The sequence below is a fragment of the Elephas maximus genome, chromosome 7 (genome assembly GCF_024166365.1).
Source record: "Elephas maximus indicus isolate mEleMax1 chromosome 7, mEleMax1 primary haplotype, whole genome shotgun sequence".
Lineage (NCBI taxonomy): Eukaryota > Metazoa > Chordata > Mammalia > Proboscidea > Elephantidae > Elephas > Elephas maximus.
Window position 1 is genome coordinate 49,033,582 of NC_064825.1, and position 14,468 is coordinate 49,048,049.

The 14,468-nt window shown below is 39.7% G+C and overlaps 1 protein-coding gene across 3 annotated transcripts in view; it reads left to right on the forward strand.

Annotated features, from left to right (window-relative positions):
- Positions 1-14,468, forward strand: part of FAM168A (family with sequence similarity 168 member A) — a 229,236-nt gene that overhangs the window by 151,506 nt on the left and 63,262 nt on the right. For 2 of the 3 annotated variants that reach the window (XM_049889919.1, XM_049889920.1), the window contains exons 2-3: positions 3,780-3,932; positions 5,260-5,347. In XM_049889919.1, coding sequence (XP_049745876.1) covers positions 3,921-3,932; positions 5,260-5,347 — 100 coding nt within the window. In that variant the 5' untranslated portion in view covers positions 3,780-3,920. The remainder of the gene's footprint in view (positions 1-3,779; positions 3,933-5,259; positions 5,348-14,468) is intronic. The other variant, XM_049889921.1, reaches the window with a different exon arrangement.

Sequence of the window (14,468 nt, forward strand, 5' to 3'; positions counted from 1 at the left end):
ATGCCAGCACCATTTATTAAAGAGACTGTCTTTTCCCCATTTAACAGACCTTGGGCCTTTGTCAAATATCAGCTGCCCATATGTGGATGGATTTATGTCTGGATTCTCAATTCTGTTCCATTGGTCTATGTATCTGTTGTTGTACCAGTACCAGGCTGTTTTCACTACTGTGGCAGTATGATATATTCTAAAATCAGGTAGCATGAGGCCTCCCACTTTGTTGTTCTTTTTCAGTAATGCTGTATTTATCTGGGGCCTTTTTCCCTTCCATATGAAGTTGGTGATTTGTTTCTCCATCTCATTAAAAAATGTCACTGGTATTTGGATTGGGTTTGCCTTGTAGCTATAGATCGCTTTGGGCAGAATAGACATTTTTACAATGTTGAGTCTTCCTATCAATGAACAAGGTATGTTTTTCCACTTATGTAGGTCTCTTTTTGTTTCTTGTGGTAGTGTCTTGTAGTTTTCTTTGTATAGGTCTTTTACGTCTCTTAGTTAGATTTATTCCTAAGTACTTTATCTTCTTGGGGGCTATTACAAATGGTATTGATTTGGCGATTTCCTCTTTGTCGCTCTCTTTGTTGATGTAGAGGAATCCAACCGATTTATGTATGTTTATCTTGTATCCTGATACTCTGCTGAACTCTTCTATTAGTTTCAATAGTTTTCTTAAGGATTCTTAAGGTTTTTCTGTGTATAAGGTCATGTCATTTGCAAACAGAGATACTTTTACTTCTTTACCAATTTGTATGCCCTTTATTTCTTTATCTGGCCTAATTGCTCTGGCTAGGACAGCCAGCACAGTGTTGAATAAGAGTGGTGATAAAGGGCATCCTTGTCTGGTTCCTGTTCTCAGTGGGAATGGTTTCAGTCTCTCTCCTTTTAGGATGATGTTTAATTGCCTGTTTTTTAAGTGGGTTATTTGTCTTTTTCTTTTTGAGTTGCAAGAGTTCTTTGCATAATCTGGATACACACCCCTTATCAGATAAATGATTTGCAAATATTTTTTCCCATTTTGTGGGTTATCTTTTTACTTACTTTATGGTGCCTTTCAAAGCACTAAAGTTTTGAAGTAGAATTTAGCTGTTTTTTTTTCTTCGATTGCTTGTGCTTTTGGTGTCGTATTTAAGAAACCATTGCTGAATCCAAGATCACAAAGGTTTATGTCTGCATTTTCTTCTTTCTTCTAAGAGGCTTATAGTTTCATGTTTTTAAATTTTGTAGTTTTAAATCTTACATTTAGGTCTTTGATCTATTTCAGGGCTAGTTTTGACTCTGTCTCTTACTTGCTTTGTGGCCTTGGACCATTCATTTGCCTTTTCTTAGCCCTACTTTTTCATCTGTAAAATTTAGCTAAATTTAAGGTTACTTTTCTAGCCCTAAACTTTTCTTCTCTGTGATTTATGAAATGATATAATAAATGGGAAAGAACTTGGGCAGAGGACATATAAGGTGCTTTCCAAATGCAGTAGAATATTGATATCTTTGTAAAATGCATCCTTTTGAATGAATACTATTCTTCTGAATAAAATGCCCTTCTGAATGAATAGTGTCATATGATTAAATTTAAATTAATTAATATTAAACTAAAAATTCACTCAGTTACACTAACCACATTTTAGAAGCTTAATAGCTACATGGGCCAGTGGCTAACAGCAGATATATAACATTTCCATTATTGTAGAAAGTTCTATTGGACAGCATTTCCCTAGACTTTCCACTTGGAAAAGATGAAGATAAAGGAAATGTACAGCCCAGTTTATTTTTATGATTATTTTTCCTCTTCACCAATTCATTTTAATCTCATCTGAAAGAATAATAACAGTGGTCAGTTAATTGTACCAGGGGACACATACACACACACCTATAAAATCATTAGAACAGAAAGTAGGTCAATGTATGCCAGTGGCTTAGGAGTTGGGGGAGAGAGCATTGACTATAAAGTGGCATGAGGGAACTCTTTGGAGTGATGAAAATATTTTATATTTTGATTGTGGTAGTGTTTGTGCATCCATATACATTTATTAGGGCTCATAGAAGCATATACCCAAAAAGAGTGAATTTTATTATATATAAATTGTATCTCAATAAACCTGACTTAAAAAAACAAAAGCAAGAAAACCTTCTAACAGCTTCATAAAGTAGGTATTATTCTTTTTCATTTTGTGGTTAGGGGAAACTGAGGTTAGGAGTCTCTCCTGTCATCCCATAGTTTGTGTGTGGCAGTTCCAGGATTTGAATTTAAATCTGTCTGATCGTAGAACTTGAATTCTTCCTACTCATTTTTAGCATCTCTCTGAAACTATTGGCGGTGTTTAAGTTTTTCGCTGCTAATCGAAAGGTTGACAGTTTGAATCCACCAGCTGCTCCTTGGAAATCCTATGAGGCAGTTCTACTCTGTTCTGTAGGGTGACTATGCATCAGAATCAATTTGAAGGCAATGGGTTTTTGGTTTTTTTTCTGAAGCTGTTAACAGTATGTAGGTTCTGTTGTAAAAGGCAGGCCTTCCCTTAGAAGCCAGGAACTTTGCTTGCATTTGCGTAGCTCCCCAAAAGTGGCTGTCACATTCTTATACCAAATTTTGAACCCCTGGCAGATCTCATTTCTGTCAGTCATTAGTTGGGATTGGAATTGATGCTGTTATGGAATGCTGCCCCAGGCATGATCCCGTTCTGTGGCTGTGGCCCTCATTTTGGAGCAGCTGGAGACCATTTTCAAAGCTGATGAGTTTCTTTGGTTATGAGAAGCAATTTCATACTTTGTCCAATCAGTGACACAGAGTGCCTTCTCAGCGAGAGAGTACTCAGATGTTTATAGGACCAGTTATGCAGCTTAGCACTTTAACAGTTTTCTCCCCACCCCCCCCCCCACCGCCCGCCCCATCTTATTAGGTAGAGAAACTGGTTGGGTAGGGGAGAGATGCTGCATGATAGATAACTTCCTTTCTAGTCACGGTCTTGTAACTCCCTCCCAAGTGATTGGGTGGGACTGTGTGATAGGGTAATTGTGGCCCACCAAAGGGATTGGTTAGTTTTGCCATCCCACTGGACTTGAAATGAGCCACCCCAGAGGTGGGAAAGAGAACCTACCACCACCAAGAAAGGAGAGAGAGATCAGCAGGAGAGACTTGCAGGAGAAGGCACAGTGGGCTTCCCAGCTTGTGGAGCGAGAAAGCTGAGTGCCTTTGGGCAGAGACCGAGGATCAGGAGAGGAATGCCTCTGAACACAGGTGGAAAGAGGCTGTCCTGATGGAAGAACTATATCCTTGTATGTTCCTTTGCCTGAATTGTAACCTCTTACTTTCCTAATAAGCCCCATAATCATGAGTATGATCTGTGAGTTCTTCGTGGCCATTGCAATGAATTATCGAACCCAGCAGAGGAGCAGGGAGTGCTGTGAGAGGGATGGTTGATGTCAGAGTTGGTGAAGGTGGTGGAGAGAGAAGGCGTGTCTGACCTCCGAATCATGGGAATCAGCCTTGAACTGTCAATCTTGATTCTCCTTTCCCCTTCTGAAATTAGAAGAGTTCAGACACTGCCCCCACGCTGTTTTTACAAGAGATCAAAAGGCAGGCGAAGTGTACAGGCAGTCTTCTGTGTTACTGTTGTATCATCATCATTATCATTGTTTATATCTGCGTACCACTTTATAGTTTGTAATGTATTTTAACAGCTGTGATTCTCTCAGTATCTGGTGAGGTGAGTGCTAATATTTAGAGATACAGTGTTACTTGACTGTGTTCTTGGGTAACTGGCTGTAAGAATATGTTTTTCTTTCAGTTGAGCTGAAATTAAAAAAAAAAAAACCTGTTGCCATCGAGTCACTTCTGGCTCAGCGAACCTGTAGGACAGAATAGAACTGCCCCAAGGATTTTCAAGGCTGTAAATCTTTACAGAGGCAGACTGCCACATCTTTCTCCTATGGAGTGGCTGGTAGGTTCAAACCACCAACTTTTGGTTAGTAGCTGAGCATTTAACCACTGCGCCACCAGGGCCCCTTGAGCTGAAACATACCTTCCTTTAACTTTCATCCCCAAATTGTCCTACTTTCAGTTTGGCAACTGATGCCACGTTAATTTAGGTCGTTGCCCTGGAGTGGTTTGCCAGGGCTGTACCTGGGGTATGTTTCCAGAAGGTCTGTCCTCTGAAATTGACCAGTAGTATTTTAGCTTTTAACCTGTCTGACTGCCCCAGCTTCCTCTCCTTGGCAATCCATTGTTTCTGCACCTCTTATTCCAGAACTAATTAACCACAGAGCAGTTGTCATCAAACCAGCTGTTGACTGCCTACCTTCAACATTTGACTTGTTTCCTATCCTGAGGTGCTACAGGAGAAGTTATTGACCCCCAAAATTACATATCTATCATGTGAGCCTAGTTAGGAGGGAATTGTTTGAGTTTTATGATGTGTAAATAATATAACTGGAGACATGTTTTCAAACTTGTTTCAGCAGCCTATATGTGAGAAATGGTTCCTGAAAGAAGGTGGGACAAATTGACTAGATAATAGAGTTTAATGATGGATTTTCTGTTAATCAGAATGGAGAGTGCTTCATTAAGATAATTAACCAGAATACTTGTGCAGGCGGTACTTACCACACACAAATTTCCAAGATTATTTCTTTCCTTTGAATAAATTTGGAAAGATATCCTGGCTAAGTTTCCTGGTTTGCATTAAAATGGTCAATGGCAATAAATTCCTATTTTCTCAAAGCTGTTAGTAAGTGTTATCTTGTCCTGTGCAGGTGTGAGGGGCAGGTGAGCCATTTGCTGCTCTTCTTTCTAGCAGTGTGTGTGTTCATCAGCAGATACCTGGGCTCCCCTAATGAGCAGTAGAAGCATGTCCTTTCCCAGCTCTTGGACTAGCATTATTAAAGTTATAAGAGGACTCAGTATCCTAAACTAATTATCTTGTTTTACACCAGGACATTGAAGTATCGAGAGGGAAGTGACTTGACTACTGCCACATAGTCTGGTAGTGGCAGTAGTCTGTGGCATATTGGGACTGACACTGAACTGAGAGTCAAAAGGCCTGGGTTGACATTAGGCAAGTTATTGCACCACTCTACTTCTCTGTAAAATGAGAAAAGTATCTAGCATAGGGCCAAGTACAAAAAAAATGAGCTTTTTATTTGGTCTCTTTCCACAACACTGTGATGATGATTCCCTTTGAGCATGAACTGGAGGTTTTAGAGGGGAAACTGATGTCAACTAGAATGAGCAATCAATAATCAACACTATTTTCTTTGTTTTCTCTCTAGGATCCTCAGTCTTCCACAATGAACCCTGTTTACAGCCCCGTGCAGCCTGGGGCTCCCTATGGCAACCCCAAGAACATGGCCTACACAGGTAAGTGGTGTGAGAATGACTCTCACTTTGAGAAATGGTGGTTAAGGATGTTACCAAACAACTTGGTGAATGACTTGGTATACTGAACCTGCATAAAGCCCTGGTAAAGCTTGGAAACTTGAAGGTTTGGGGTCTAGTGGAGATGGAAATGATGCTCTTGAAACTAAGGATCATTGAATTGTCAACTAGGGGGAAGGAAGGAAGACACATTTATTGAGTACCTACCATGGGCTTGACCTTGTGCAAGGCACTTTCACATAATTTATTTCACTTTAGCCCTAAAGCATTTCTACAAGGTGTACTTGTTATCACCATTTCACAGTTGAGAAAACCATAGTTACAGTAAGACACCACAAAACGAAACAAGGATAGATATTTGAGCCCAGGCCTCCTGATTCTCAAGGCTGATTTTTGTCCTGAACTGTATAACCGAACTGTTTCCCACTTCTCTGCTTTCATTTATTGTGGTGCATCTCTCTGGGATGCCTTTGTCCCCTGACATCTTTACCTTATTTTTTTAGAACTCAGCTCTGAGCTCAGACAGCACTTTTCCAAGAAACATTCTCTTCCTCACTTGACCTTAGGCAAATTTTTTAATCTTCCAGAGCTGTGGTGTTTTCATGTTTAAAATGGGGGTAATAAAAAAATAGTATTACTCTATTTCATTTTTTTTATTTCATAGGGCTGCTGTAAGGCTTAAATAAACTAGTATAAGGTGCTCAGCATTTAATACCTGGCACAAAGTAAGTGCTTAATGATGGCTGTTATTATTTACATATAACTAAAGGTGGGCAGGATTGTGGCAATGGAAGTGAATGAAAAAAATATATGTAATTGTCTAGCATAGTGCTTGACAATGTAAGTCTTAGAGAATATTTACTGGGTTTAAATCCAGGGCGAAGGCAACAGTATAAGCAGACACATGGAGGTAAGACAATACAGTCAGGGTGTGGTCAGTACTTGAGATTAGGTGGGGTAAAGAGTGGAAAAGGAGTCCCTGGGTGGTGCAAACAGTTAAGCGCTGACTGTTAGCTGAAAGGTTGGCAATTCAAACTGACCCAGAGGCTCCTTGGAAGACAGACCTGGCAATCTGCTTCCAAAAGGTCACAGCCTTGAAAACCCTATGGAGCAGTTGTATTCTGCATGCACGGAGTCGCCAGGAGTCAGAACTGACGTGACAGCAACTAACAACAACCACAATAATGGTGTGTAGAATCCTAGAATTGGAACTGGAGAGATCTCAGAGAACTCTTTGTCTAGTTGTTTCCAAACTGTTCTACAAGAACCTTAGGGGAGTGCTTCAGAGATTCCTCAAACATTTCATTTGATTTGAAAAAAATATTTAGAACTATTTTTATAAAATGCACACACACACATAAGATGACCAATGTGTTAAGCTTCTAAGAATACATGTTAATTAAAAAAATTTTAATTTTTCTCAGGAAAATCACAGGATTTTCTGAGTGCTATGCAATCTGTATGACGTTCAGAAATACATTGGAGGTTGAGCCTGATATGACTGCAGTTGTCATCCTTAACTTTCAATTTCACGTGTTCTGTTTATCACAACAGCTTCTTTGTCTGTATTATTTAACATTAAAAATATTTTCTATTTGAACTTCTACTATATATTTATATTAATAAAATTAATTCCAGTAACCAGGACCCATTGGACATACACACCAACCTCACACCCCAGTAGTTCAGGGAGCCTGTTGCTTTTTCCCCGTCCCAATCTAGGGTGTTCCAGCAAACTAGATTCCTTTGCCACAGAGAACTGAGCTGCTTTGGCAGACAGACCCTAGGGAATCCTGTGGGACTTTGGTTTCCAGTTTGCTACAATCCTTCATTTTTAATGAGTTGCTAAATTTGAGAAGGAAGAAAACAGTTGCATTTGTCTATTGATTTGCACAAAGAAGATTAGGCTGTGTGATATATTGGAAAGGGAACAGACCTTGTATCTGTTTGGCACAACTTGGTCAATGTGTTTTAATTAATGAACTAAGTCCCCTGTCTCCCCCCCGCCCCCCGCCCAACAAAACAAAAAACAACCAACCCATTGCCATTGAGCTGATTCTGACTCATAGTGACCCTAAAGGACAGTAGAACTACCCCATAGGGTTTCCAAGGCCGTAAATCTTCATGGAAGAAGACTGCCACATCTTTTGAGGAGCCACTGGGTGGGTTGGAACCACCATGCATTCGGTTAGCAGTGATTGATTTAACCACAGCACCACAAGGGCTCCTTGAATGAACAACAGCCAGGTTCAAATCCCAGCTCTGTCAGGTAATAGCTGGGTGAATTTGGACAATTGCTTAACCTCCTTAAACTTAATTTCTTTTCTAAACTGGGATAATATATCTATTTCATAGGGCAGTTGTGAGAATTAACTGATATAATTCATATTGCTCCAGAGGGAGGGAAGATTATGTTTGTTTCTACTAATCACCAAGGAATATTATCAGCCTGAAACTGTTTTAAATTAATTCCTGTGCTGGAGATTCTAGGACCACACAGGTAGTGTAGACTTCACACAAGTAGAATAAATTTAGACTTCACACAGGCCAGGGTTTCAAATGCTTTTTTTAACCCAAAGCTTTCTTGTTGTCTCTCTCTACTTTTGGATTGACTTTTTTTTTTTTTTTTAAACTGGCAATATAATTCTTCTGAGGTCTCAGCAACTTTATGCCATGGGAATTTGAGTTCCAGCATTGGTCTCTCCAGGGCCCAAAGCCTCATCTCCCACCCCCAGGTGGCTGTAAAAAAGCAAGGCCTTTGATTGCCCAAACCAAAAACCTCCCCAGAGCTGTCCAACATCAACTTACTGCTTAGTTTCCTCTTTATTTTTTGGCCCCTGGGGATTTCTCTTTCTTTTTTAAAGTCTCAGTTCTGCCTATGAATGAGGTGTTTGTTACACTTTATTAAGCTTTTCTAGGTGTTAGTGCAGTAGGCAGATTTTCAAGTTATTTTTTCATCCATATTGCTGGAAATAGAAGATCCAAGTGAAATAATTTGTAAACAAATGCCAGATATAGTACATTATAGTCAACGTTTGTTATTATTGTTAGTAACAATAAGGATTGTGTTAAAAGTTACTTTACATATGTACGTTAATTGTAATCTTTATTGATGATCATAAACCTCATCAAACTAAACCAAACCTGTTGCCGTCGAGTCGATTCTGACTCATAGTGACTTTTTAGGATAGAGTAGACCTGCCCCTTAAGGTTTCCAACGAGAGCCGCTGGCAGATTCAAACTGGTGACCTTTTGGTTAGCAGCTGAGCTCATAACCACTGCACCACCAGGGCTCCAGTAACAATAATGGTCATGTTAAAAAGTACTTTATGTATACATATCAATTGTAATCTTTATTGATCATAAGCCTCATAGTACTCCTCTTTTACAGACAAAGAAACTGGTAGTTTAATTTCAGGTCATATGATTTGGCCAGTGTATATAGCTTCTAAAGGATGAGTCAAGATTTGAACGCAAGTCTTCATGATTTCAAAGTATATGTGGTTTCTGTTATAGCACGCTGATCTGTCTTAAAATATAAGCTCCTTTCAATGCTGTCAGTAATGAGCCAGACTACGAGAAGTTTATCTTTTCAGTTAAGAGGACTGGGGGCCTCCCCTATGAGGAGCTAGAAGCCTGCTCCTGGCCAACAGGTGGTTGAGGTGGGTGGTCAGAAGACGCAAAATTGGAAGGCCAAGTCTGTTATAATAAGTGTAATCTGCTTCAGAGGCAATGAGGTGGTGGCCACAGAGAAAAAGGGGTCAAAATTTGAAATTCTCTCTGAAGGCTTGGATGGGAAATAAAGTATAGCTTTGCAGTGCAGTATATTCCAGTGAGCAGCTGTCATCTAGCCAGTTGACAGTGTTCTCTCACTCTTTTTTATAATGTTATGACTACTCTTTACTGAAGAGTCCCTGGGTGGCACAAACGGTAAGTACTAGACTACTAGCCAAAAGATTGGCGGTTCGAACTCACCCAGAGGAGCCTCAGAAGACAAGCCTAGTGGTCTGCTTTTGAAAGGTCACAGCCTTGCAGATTCTATGGAGCAGTTCTGTTCCACACACATGGAATCTGCATGAATTGGAATTGACTCAACAGCATCTAACAGCAACAGACCCTTTGCTGAGTACTTAACTGTGTGCCGAAAACCAAGCTCAGCATTTTAAAGACATTGTATATTTTTATACTTAAAACAATCTGATGAATTAGTTATAACTAACTCCTTATTTTTTTTAACTCCTTATACATCTTGGAAAAGTGAATTCAGAGAATGTAATGTGTAATATTTTAAAATACTTAAGCACAGGGAGAGGGAGGGACAATCACTAAATATATAATAAAAAAATATAGGCATGTGTTAATTCTGGTCAAGGAGATGTCAATACACAATACGGGAGAAGTGAGCACAACGTGACCAAGACAAAGGAAAACATTGAGAGGTATGTAAAAATAAAGGGCAACTATGATAAATACTATAACATGTACAATTCTGCAACAGAAATTACAAACAGTAATTTATGAGTGGATACATATGTAGATATGTATGCTAAATAGGTGTGGGAGGTCATATGGGAGTACACCTGTATGCATATATAGGTATGGTTGTGGCTGTTTCGGCATGAATATTTGTATGTGTTGCATGTATATTCATATATGTAATAGAGCACATAGTGAACACAGTTATGGAAATTTATTAGACATATCCAAACACCTCGAGGGACTGAGCTACTGGGCCCGGAGGCTAAGGATCATAGTCTTGGAGAACATCTAGGTCAGATAGCATAACACAGTTCATAAAGATAATGTTCTACATCCTTGGCTGGCGAGTAGCATCTGGAGTCTTAAAAGCTTGCGGGCGGCCATCTAAGATATGATTGGTCTGTTCTCCATCTGCAACAAAGGAGAGTGAAGAAAACCAAAGTCTCAAGGAATCAATTACTCCAAAGGACTAATGGCCTACATGAACCACAGCCTCTTCTAGCCTGAAATCAGGAGAACTAGGTGGTCCCCAGCTACCACTACCAAACAACTCTGACTAAGAACACAATAGAAGGTCCCTGTTAGAATGGGTGAAAAATGTAGAACAAAATTCAAATTCATAAAAAAGACCAGATTTACTGGTCTGAGAGAGACTGAGGAACCCTTTCCCCCCTACCCCTGAGACTCTTGCCCTAAGACAATCCTTCGAACTGGAACTGAAGCCACTTCCAGAGGCCACCTTTCAGCTAAATAATAGACTGGCCTATAAAATAAACAATAACACCCATGAGGAATGTGCTTCATGGAAAAATCAATTGTATGAGACCAAAAGGACAACATTTGCCCAAAAGCAAAGATGAGAAAGCAGGGAGAGGCAGGGAAACCAGACGATTAGAAATAGGGAACCCAGAGTGGAAATTGGTAGAGTGCTGATACATTGTGGGAATTGCAACCAATGTCATGGAACAATTTGTATATAAATTATTGAATGGAAAACTGATGTGCTGTGTAAACTTTGACCTAAAGCACAGTAAAATGTTAAAAAAAAAACTTCAGTGCAGTAAATTGTGCTTTGTGGAGTTTTCAGTTGCTGATTCTTCAAAAGTAGATCACCAGGCCTTTCTTCCAAGGCACCTCAAGGTGGAGTTAAACCTCCAATCTTTTGTTTAACAGCCACCTGTGTTAGCATTTGTACAACCCAGGGACCCCCTGAGTTATAAAGCAAGTGCTTTTAGCACTCTAGCACACTTGGCTGCATCTAGGGGACCACTAGGATCTCCGGTGAGAAAACCCTCTTTGATGTTCAAACTGATCTCCTCTGCTTACTGTCTTAGTCATCTAGTGCAACTATAACAGAAATACCACAAGTGGATGGCTTTAACAAAGAGGAATTTCTTCACAGTAAAGTAGGCTAAAAGTCCAAATTCAGGGTGTCAGCTCCAGGGGAAGGCTTTCTCCCTCTGTCACCCTTCTCATCAGTCTTTCCCCAGACTAGGAGCTTCTCAGTGCAGGGACCTCTGGTCTCCGGTCTAAAGGACACACTCTGCTTTGCTTCTGGTGCTTCTTTCTTGGTGGTATGAGGTCCCCCTGTATCTCTGTACACTTCTCTCTTTTATATCTCAAGAGATTGCCTCAGGACACAATCCAATCTTGTAGATTGAATCCTGGTTTGCTAACACAACTGTTGCCCATCCTCCGTTATTAACATCATAGAGGCAGGATTTACAAAAACCCAAAAAAACCCACTGCTGAGTTGATTCCAGCTCATAGCCACCCTACAGGATTTACAACATATAGGAAAATCACACAATACTGAGAATCATGTCCCAGCCATATTGATATACATGTTTTTGGGGGACATAATTCAATCCGTGACACTTCAAACTAAGACCTCTCAGGCCACCTAATTACTTTCTCATCTATGGATGAGCCTCTGAAGAGAATTTTTATTAACTGTTCTCACCATAGTTACTAGTAATCTCCTTGTTGAATCCAATGGACCCATTTTAGTCCTCATCTAATTTGACACCTTTATATCATTTGACATTTAAAGCAATCGACTGCTAACCGAAAGGTTGGAGGTTCAAAACCAGCAGCAGCTCCCCAGGCGAAAGACGTGGCATCCTGCTTCTGTAGAGATTTACAGCCTTGGAAACCCTATGGGGTCACTATGAGTTGGAATCAACTCAATGGGAATGAGTTTTTGTCATTTGACAAGGAGCCCTGGTAGTGAAGTGGTTAAGCTTTTGGGTGCTAACTGAAAGGTCTGCGGTTAGAACCCACCAGCTGCTCCATGGGAGAAAGATGTGGCAATCTGCTTCCATAAAGTTTACAGCTTTGGAAACCATATAGGGCACTTCTACTCTGTCCTATAGGGTCACTGTGAGTCGGAATTCAACTCCAGGACAATGGGTTTTGTTTCTGTTTCTTATATGTTATTTAACACCCCTGACACTTACTTTCTTTAAACCAAAAAAACAAACCACACCCAGTGCCATCGAGTCAATCCCGACTCATAGTGACCCTATAGGACAGAGTAGAACTGCCCCATAGAGTTTCCAAGGAGCGCCTGGTGGATTTGAACTGCTGACCCTTTGGTTAGCAGCTGTAGCACTTAACCACTTCTCCACCAGGGTTTCCTCACTTCTTTAAGGTTTCTCTTTTCTTGCTTTTCATTGGTACTGCAGTACTTTTTCTGTTTATTTTTTCCTTTCTTATTCTTCAGCTGTTCGTGAATCTCAGACTCTTTTCAGGCTTTTCTTCTTCCACTCACCCATTAAAAAGTTGGTATTGCTCAAGGGCCCAGCCTTGGCCCTATTCTCTTCTTAGCTTTAGCTACTATCTGTAGGTTGATGATTCATAAACTCTAACTGCAGCAAATCTCTTTTGAGGTTTAGACTAGTTTATCTAGCTCTCTTCTAAACATCTCCTCCATGAATATCTCATACTTTGCTCAGACTCATCATGTATAAAACCGAGCTTATTATCTTAACTTTGGCTGTAACCCATTTTTCCCTTTATCAACTTGTGATTGCTACCACAATCCCCCAGTTCTCCTCAAATCAGAAATATGGGAGTCATCCTTGGTATCCCTTTGTCTTTTTGTCTTCTGTCTAATCACTAAGTCCTGCTTTTCTTTTTAACCTCCTTTATATTTCTCAGATTAGACCTTTCTTCCCTATCCTTCCCAGCCTTATCACTCAGGCCATTATCATTCTTTCTGGGATTATTTGAATTGCCCCTAACTGGTCTTTCTGACTCCTGTCACATACCTTTTCCCCAGTCGATTCTTTACACAGCAACCGGAATCATTTTCTAACTTGAAAATCTGATCACATCACTCCGGTTATTAAAACCCCTCGATGATTCTTCACCGTCCTTTGGATAAAGTCCAGACTCCTTAACCTGGTATAAAATAGGAGATACTTATGACCTGTTTTGATATTTCCAACCGATTTCCTGCCTCTCTTATTTATGTATATCCTCAGTTCAGCTGGTGGCTGGTGGTATGTTTTCATTTAGAGCAATAACATTATTCGAGATCGTCAAGTCTAATCCTTTTGTTTTATAGGCAAGGAACCTGAGGTGTAGTAAGTGCCTAAGGAAAGCACTTATTCAGACTCGCAATGAATTCGATATCTGATTTACTTCTGTATGTCTAGTACCCAGCAGAGCCCCTGGCACACCATCAATCTTGATCGAGTATTTTTAAGATAAATGGACAGATGGACAAATGTCAAAGCTGGAAGTAGAACCCAGAACTTTGGAAACCAATTTAGTTTTCCTTCTGTCCACCTTAGGCTGCTTTTTTATTTCCAAGACATCTATTTAGATTTCATTTAAACGGGTAACTCTATCATCTTCTTATGTCATTGTCCACCTTTCTGAGCTTCATTTATAAAATGAGGATAGTAGTAACTGCCTACTTCATAGTGCTTTGAAGATTACATGACATAATATGGATACAGCATCTGGTGTGTAGTTCGGCTTTTATTAGATACTAAAGAACTGAGTAGTCATTGTTTTGTTATTGGTTCATTATATCTCTAGCACCTGGCTAAGGGACTGATAGAGTAGATGCTCAGTAAAAAAATTTTTTTTACAGAATTTTTTTCTTGTGATAAAAATACATAAAGCAAAACATTTGCCAATTCAACATTTTTTACATGTACAATTGATTACATTCATCATGTTATGCTACCATGACCACTGTGTTTCTAAATTATTCCATTACCATTAACAGAAAATCAGCGCCTTCTAAGCAGTGACTCTCCTTTCCACGCTCCCTACGCCCCCTGGTACTCGCTAATAAACCTTGGTCTCTGTATATTTGCCTACTCTAGGTATTTCGTGTAAGTGGCATTATACAATATTTGTCCTTTTGAGACTGACTTATTTTAGTCAGTAGGTTTTCTAGATTCATCCGTGTTGTAGCATGTACCAGGACTTCATTTTTCTTGAAATATAGACTATTACGCTATCATAAAAAATAGTGTTATTTATGATTGAGTAATATTCTTTTTTCTTTTTTTAATTTTATTGTGCTTTAGGGGAAACCTTGGTGGCGTAGTGGTTAAGTGCTACAGCTGCTAACTTAAAGGTTGGCAGTTCAAATCCGCCAGGT